The sequence below is a fragment of the Mytilus edulis genome, chromosome 12, assembly GCF_963676685.1.
Source record: "Mytilus edulis chromosome 12, xbMytEdul2.2, whole genome shotgun sequence".
NCBI lineage: Eukaryota > Metazoa > Mollusca > Bivalvia > Mytilida > Mytilidae > Mytilus > Mytilus edulis.
The window spans coordinates 49,189,813-49,198,364 of NC_092355.1; the positions used below are offsets into that span (position 1 = coordinate 49,189,813).

The window sequence follows — 8,552 nt, forward strand, 5'->3', positions numbered from 1 at the left end:
CGTCGTCGTTAACTTTTACAAAAATCTTCTCCTCTGAAACTACTGGGCCAAATCAAACCAAACTTGTCCACAATCATCATTGGGGTATCTAGTTTAAAAAATGTGTGGCGTGACCCGGTCAACCAACCAAGATGGCCGCCACGGCTAAAAATAGAACATAGGGGTAAAATGCAGTTTTTGGCTTATAACTCAAAAACCAAAGCATTTAGAGCAAATCTGACATGGGGTAAAAATGTTTATCAGGTCTAGATCTATCTGCCCTGAAATTTTCAGATGAATCGGTCAATCGGTTGTTGGGTTGCTGCCCCTGAATTGGTAATTTTGAGGAAATTTTGCTGTTTTTGGTTATTATCTTGAATATTATTATAGATAGAGATAAACTGTAAACAGCAATAATGTTCAGCAAAGTAAGATCTACAAATAAGTCAACATGACCAAAATGGTCAGTTGACCCGTTTAGGAGTTATTGCCCTTTATAGTCAATTTTTAACCATTTTTCGTTAATTAAAGTAATCTTTTACAAAAATCTTCTCCTCTGAAACTACTGGGCCAAATTAATCCAAACTTGGCCACAATCATCTTTGGGGTATCTAGTTTAAAAAATGTGTGGCGTGACCTGGTCAACCAACCAAGATGGCCGCCACCGCTAAAAATAGAACATAGGGGTAAAATGCAGTTTTTGGCTTATAACTCAAAAACCAAAGCATTTTGAGGAAATCTGACATGGGATAAAAATGTTTATCAGGTCAAGATCTATCTGCCCTGAAATTTTCAGATGAATCGGTCAATCGGTTGTTGGGTTGCTGCCCCTGAATTGGTAATTTTGAGGAAATTTTGCTGTTTTTGGTTATTATCTTGAATATTATTATAGATAGAGATAAATTGTAAACAGCAATAATGTTCAGCAAAGTAAGATCTACAAATAAGTCAACATGACCAAAATGGTCAGTTGACCCCTTTAGGAGTTATTGCCCTTTATAGTCAATTTTTAACCATTTTTCATAAATCTAAGTAATCTTTTACAAAATCTCCACTGAAACTACTAGGCCACAATCATCTTTGGGGTATCTAGTTTGAAAAATGTGTCCGATGACCTGGCCATTCAACCAAGATGGCCGCCACGGCTAAAAATAGAACATAGGGGTAAAATGCAGTTTTTGGCTTATAACTATGAATTCAAAGCATCTAGAGCAAATCTGACAAGAAGTTAAATTGTTAATCAAGTCAATATCTATCTGCCCTGAATTTTTCAGATGAATTGGACAACTGGTTGTTGGGTTGCTGCCCTCCAATTGGTAATTTTTAAAGAAATTTTGCCGTTTTTGGTTATCTTGAATACTATTACAGATAGCGATAAACTGTAAACAGCAATAATGTTCAGCAAAGTAAGATCTACAAATAAGTCAACATGACCTAAATGGTCAATTGACCCCTTAAGGAGTTATTGCCCTTTATAGTCAATTTTTAACAATTTTCATTAATTTGGTAAATATATGTAAATTTTTACCAAATATAGTTCTCTGTTACTAATGGGCAAAGTTCATTATAGATATAATTGTAAGAAGCAAAATCGTTCAGTAAAGTAAGAACTTCAAACACATCACCATCACCAAAATACAATTTTGTCATGAATCCATTTGTGTCCTTTGTTTAATATGCACATAGACCAAGGTGAGCGACACAGGCTCTTTAGAGCCTCTAGTTTTGTAATGCTGTGGCTTCTAAAGATTTTCAGGAAATGTAAAATCCCTGTGTAAGTTCTTTGATTGATTGTAGCACAATGTTAAATCGCTGGTTTCAGACAAAATTGAAAAAAAACAACATTTTTAATTGAGAAATGGGAGAAGTTAAAAAGGTGCCATCAAAAACAGCCATTTTATAAATAATTGGACAGCACCTTGGCAAAAAGAAAAATGACATGGAACCCAACAAAAAAAACCTAACAGAGCAAATATTTGTAAAGTTAACAGTAATCAAGAATTTTCTTTGCAGCAATTATTCACAAGGCAGGTAACAGTGTCCAGTTTAGACAGCTACAGTTATACAGGTATGTTATTTATATGACAGTTGTTATCCATTCGTTTGATGTTATGACAGTTGTTATCCATTCGTTTGATGTTATGACAGTTGTTATCCATTCGTTTGATGTTATGACAGTTGTTATCCATTCGTTTGATGTTATGACAGTTGTTATCCATTCGTTTGATGTTATGACAGTTGTTATCCATTCGTTTGATGTTATGACAGTTGTTATCCATTCGTTTGATGTTATGACAGTTGTTATCCATTCGTTTGATGTTATGACAGTTGTTATCCATTCGTTTGATGTTATGACAGTTGTTATCCATTCGTTTGATGTGTTTGAGCTATTGATTTTGCCATTTGATTAGGAACTTTCCGTTATGAATTTTCCTTAGAGTTTAGTATTATTGTGATTTTACTTTTTATTTAACTCATGATTAGCTCACCTGGCCTAAAGGGTTAATATTTTACAACAATAGGCGATGTCAAAACATTGTCAACCCAATTATATCAAACCAAATTGTCATATTTAAATGACTTGACTTCCTGCTTTTTCTATATAATTTACATTAAAAGTCAGAGCATTAAAAAGGATATCTAATAAAAATAAATTAATTTAAAAATTGGATCATGCTCAAACAACACATTATCAAAACTTTTTAGAACTACAGGGCCTCTTTAATTTTGTACTTTGGTTCTTGATTTTTTTATACAAGCATCTTGGATAAGTCTTTTGAAAACAAAATGTGTATCTGGAGTACAGAATTTAGAGCTTGTTATCTTTGAGGAGCATTTTCACTCATGCCCATTTAATTCTATTTCAGGCAAGAGATGCAGCATTTTGTGAAGGTGATGCAGGGGTACGTTGCCAGTCAGATAATACATGTATCATGGAAGGAGTTCACTGAATCTCTGACGACGGACGTCAAGGATCTGGATGATTTACACAGAATACATTCAGAATATCTCAACAAAACTATATTCAGGTTGGTATTTGTTGTTGATTTTGTATCAAACTCTTTTTTAAAGTCACCACAAACTAAAGTAAACCTAAAATTTGCTGTTCGGTGTGAGCCAAGGCTCAGTGTTGAAGAATGTACTATGACCTATAATGGTTAACTTTAACAAATTGTGACTTGGATTGAGAGTTGTCTCATTGACACTCATATCACATCTTTTTAGAAAATCATTAAATCTGCATGTTGAAAAAAAATAATGTATGCAACATTTCTCGACTATAAGTCTATATGATTTTATGTTAAGTATGTGAGTGAAATGCAGAGTTAAGAAATAAATTCCATAAAAATAACCTCAATTATGATTCTTATAATACAAACAAGAGGCTCTCAAGAGCCTGAATCGCTCACCTGGTAAACAATGCCTTCGGCCATGTTTTTTGACGAAATAGAAAATAAAACACAAACTTTATTTTATACACCCTACTGGTCATTCAAATGAAGTTTGGTTGAATTTGGTTGAGTAGTTTTAGAGAAGATTTTTTAAAGTTGGCAAATATGATGAACAAATTGTGAAAAATTGTCATTAAAGGACAATAACCCCTTAAGGGGTTAATTGACAACTTTGGTCATACTAACTTATTTGTAGATCTTACTTTGCTGATCATTTTTGCTGTTTACAGTTTATCTTTATCTATAATAATATTCAAGATAATGACCAAAATCTGCAAAATTTCCTTAAAATTACCAATTAAGTGGCAGCAACCCAACAATGGGTTGTTTGATTCATCTGAAAATTTCAGGGCTGATAGATCTTGACCTAATGAACATTTTTACCCCCATGTCCGATTTGCTTTAAATGCTTTAGTTTTTGAGATATAAGCCAAAAACTGCATTTGACCCCTATGTTCTATTTTAAGTAACGGTGGCCATTTTAGTTGGTTGGCCAGGTCACCGGACACAAATTTCAAACTAGATACCCCAATGATGGTTGTGGCCAAGTTTAGTTCAATTTGGCCCAGTAGTTTCAGAGGAGAAGATTTTTGTAAAAGATAACTAAGATTTATGAAAAATGGTTAAAAATTGACTATAAAGGGCAATAACTCCTAAAGGGGTTAACTGATCATTTCAGTCATGTTGACTTATTTTTAGGTCTTACTTTGCTGAACATTTTTGCTGTTTACAGTTTATCTCTACCTATAATAATATTCATGATAATAACCAAAAACAGCAAAATTTCCTTAAAATTTCCAATTCAGGGGCAGCAACCCAACAACGGGTTGTCCTATTAATCTGAAAATTTCAGGGCAGATAGATCTTGACCTGATAATTAATTTTACCCCATGTCAGATTTGCTCTAAATGCTTCGGTTTTTGAGTTACATTTTGTATAAGCCAAAAACTGCATTTGACCCCTATGTTCTATTTTTAGCACTGGCGACCATGTTTGTTGATAGATCAAAACTTCGGATACAATTTATAAACTAGATACCCTAAGGAACATTCAGTTAAAGTTTGGAAGTATTTGGCCTAGTAGTTTCAGAGGAGAAGATTCTTGAAATAGTTTACGACGACGACAGACGACGGACGACGACGGACGCCAAGTGATGGCATAAGCTCACTTGGCCCTTTGGGCCATGTGAGCTAAAAACACCATTAATCTATCTGTATTGTCATATTTATATTAATAGGTGCTTACTGAACAAGAAGGCTAGTCCAGTGATGAAGATAATACAGGACATATTCAGCCTCATTCTGAAATTCCGTGTTCAGCTGATTAATGCTGAATGGTATACTGACCCAGAATCTGGACAGTTAACACATACAAACTTTGCAAACATGGTGTCTCTGTACAAAGCTTTTAGAGAATATTCTGTGTTTTTGTTCAAAGGTGAGTATTTTAAAATTCTGGATTTTTTTATGCCCCCTCTATAGCAGTGTTGGCATTAAGTTTTACCCATGTCCGTCTCAACGTACATACGTCACAAAGTTGTTTTTTGTTCTCTAACTTTAGGTTGACTTTTACTAGAAATTAAACACAATGCTTATTACCACAAAACATAGATCAAGTTTGAATTTGGCTCTCTCACTTTAACCATTCAAGAGTTATGCCCCTATACAAATGAAGCAGTTACTGATCATGATATACAATGCTTATTACCACAAAACACAGAACAATTTTAATTTGGTGGTGTCACTTTAATCTTTCTAGAGTTATGCCCCTTTACAAATGGAAAAATTGCTAAATTTTTTGTTTCCTTTTCTCCAACTCAAGTTAGCCTCAACCATATAATATGAAACTTATACACTATGCTTAGTACCACAAAACACAGATGAATTTTGCGGGTGTCACTTTTACTATTCTAGAGTAAAATAGAAAAATTGCTGAGCTTTCCGTTTACGTTCTCTAACTTATTTATACCAATGCAAATCAGATTGATTACACATTAGGTTAGTGTCAATTTTACCGTTCTTCAGTTATATCCCTTTATAACTTTATATGATATGCAAGCGTGGGCATCATATGTTTCACATGAGCACAATCCCCATTTATTTTTAAATTTAGAAAATTGTGCGTTCATTTGTTATCATGATTGTTGAACAGGTAAAATGTTATGATTCCTTTCCCTAATAATAGAGCTTCCCAGGAGTGATTGAGTATATGTGTTCAGAATGGAGAACATAGAAAAACTTCATACTTTGTATATAGATGCTTCATGTTATGAAGTTTCCGTCAGTTACAAGTCCAATGTCCTTGACCTCATTTTCATGGTTCAGTGACCACTTGAAAAAAAAGTTCAAATTTTTTGTAATGTTGAATTCTCTCTTATTTTAAGTAATAGGATAACTATATTTGATACGTTCGTACCTTTCAAGGTCCTCATGTCTGTCAGACAGTTTTCACTTGACCTCGACCTCATTTCATGGATCAGTGAACAAGGTTAAATTTGGTGGTCAAGTCCATATCTCAGATACTATAAGCAATAGGGCTAGTATATTCAGTGTATGGAAGGACTGTAAGGTGTACATGTCCAACTGGTAGGTGTCATCTGACCTTGACCTTAGCTTAGCTTTATACTTAGGACTATCAACATAATATCATTTATATCATTGATAAACACTGTGATTAGTATAGAAGGCGAGAGATTTCAGCGTGTGCACTCTTGTTTATATGTCGCGCTGTATCTCAAAAACGATTTATGATTAATGCTTAAAACTTTACACACTTCTTTGTTGTATTAATCGAAAGATCTGTATACTCTTTGGTAATGATTCAAAATTTCATTTTTGACTTATTGAGTATTTTGTAAAAAAGGGGATTTTTTTTTTTTACATGTCGCGTCGTATCTCAAAAACAATTTATGATTATTGCTTGAAATTGCTTCTTTGCCTAGAATGGGACGGTCAAATAAAATCTATTTTACTTCTTTGCCAATAATATTTAACCCTGATGGGAGAGTAGTAGACACAGGGTTATAATTTTGTATCCAGTATGAACTATTGATATAAGATGTGGTATGAGTGTTAATAGGACACCTCTTCATCCTGTCACAATTTGTAAAAAGTAAACCATTATAGGTCAGAGTATGGCCTTCAACACAGGGTCTTGGCTTACACCGAACACCTGATTTTAAAGGGCCTCAAAAATGATTAATGTAAAACCATTCAAACAGGAAAACCAATTGTCTAATCTAAATAGAAACGAGAAAAACTTATGAACCACATCAGCAAACAACAACAACTGAACAACTGGTTCCATGTATATTGTTTGTATATTTTAATAGTAATGATGTATATTTCACATTCACAAGATGATATTTTAATAATGTTTTTATTGTTTTCTATTTCAGTTGTATATAAACTGTCTGTAAGAGGATATCAGCCTCATCTTCAGGAATTATTACTTAGACTGAACTTTAATGACTATTACAAAGACAGATAGAAACAGATCTGATTCTGACAAATATTTTATATATCTGTGATAATTGCTTAGAATAAACAGAACAAATTATGTGAAATGTTTTGAATTTATCCATGCATTATAAGTTTGAAGGAAACTTGTCATATATAAAAAAAGAAGATAGGTATGATTGCCAATGAGACAGCTCTTCACAAGAGATCAACTGACACAAAATTAACACAAAATTAACCATAGGTCACATATAACCTTCAACAATTAGCAAAGCCTGTACCACATAATCATTTTTATAAGGCCATAACTAACAAATATAAAACAATTCAAATGTGAAAACTAATGCCCAATTTATTTACCAAAAAATGAACAAAAACAAATATGTAAATGAAATCATAATCTTTCAGTCAGTTTAATTGAAGTCTGGAGCTGGCATGTCAGTTAACTGCTAGTAGTCTGTTGTTATTTATGTATTATTGTCATTTTGTTTATTTTCTTTGGTTACATCTTCTGACATCAGACTCGGACTTCTCTTGAACTGAATATTAATGTGCGTATTGTTATGCGTTTACTTTTCTACATTGGCTAGAGGTATAGGGGGAGGGTTGAGATCTCACAAACATGTTTAACCCCGCCACATTTTTGCGTCTGTCCCAAGTCAGGAGCCTCTGGCCTTTGTTAGTCTTGTTTTATTTTAATTTTAGTTTCTTGTGTACAATTTGGAAATTAGTATGGCGTTCATTATCACTGAACTAGTATATATTTGTTTAGGGGCCAGTTGAAGGACGCCTCCAGGTGCGGGAATTTCTCGCTACATTGAAGACCTGTTGGTGACCTTCTGCTGTTGTTTTTTTCTATGGTCGGGTTGTTGTCTCTTTGGCACATTCCCCATTTCCATTCTCATTTTATGTAACACAGCAACAAACAACAACCACTTAATTACAGTTTCATGACAGACACATACATTCAGAATGTAGCATTATGAAACACGATTATATGCCAATCAAAGCCAGACTTCATATCATGGTCTACCATTGTCCCTCTGCTGTCCTTCAGATGTAAATATGTGTAATAACTCATCTATGTTCTACACACTTTAATCCAGACTCTTCCAAAAGAAACAAAATTGAAATTTCATCTTCAAATAAAATGCAGACCTGATTGGTATCAACATTCTGGAAGAAGTATTATTTCAAACTTTACCAATGTGTTAAGAGTGTTGGTATATATGCAAAGTAAGAGGGGGAATAGGACCTTTATCAGGACTCCGGGATCAGGTGTTTTTAAGCTCAGGATTTCAGGATTGACCCTTATGGGGTCCGGGATTTTTTTTTCGAATTTCAGGATTTGGGATTTCAATTTATTCAAATTCGGGACCTCAGAATTTCGTGTTTTTAAGCCCAGGATTTCGGGATCAGGACCCCTCCTACCATCCTTCAAGTAAGGAGATGTGGTATGGTTGTCAATGGGAAATGTATCAAATAAAGTCCAAATAATGTTGTTTTAAACAAATATAACTTATAATTAGTCACCATACTGCCTTCAACAATAAACACAACCCATACCATATAGTCAGCTATAAAAGTAATATCAAAATGTAACAACGATTCCAATGAAAAATAGGCATCACTTACGACAAAACAAACAAAAAACAAATTTAAC

The 8,552-nt window shown here is 33.8% G+C and overlaps 1 protein-coding gene across 1 annotated transcript in view; it reads left to right on the forward strand.

Moving 5' to 3' along the window:
- The window catches only part of LOC139498697 (gamma-tubulin complex component 6-like), a gene marked incomplete at its 5' end in the record, with an annotated part of 47,672 nt that extends 40,676 nt beyond the window's left edge, over positions 1-6,996 (forward strand). The window contains 4 exon segments of the mRNA XM_071287221.1: positions 1,993-2,047; positions 2,847-3,008; positions 4,669-4,868; positions 6,829-6,996. Coding sequence (XP_071143322.1) covers positions 1,993-2,047; positions 2,847-3,008; positions 4,669-4,868; positions 6,829-6,920 — 509 coding nt within the window.
- Between the last annotated feature and the right edge of the window lie 1,556 nt (positions 6,997-8,552).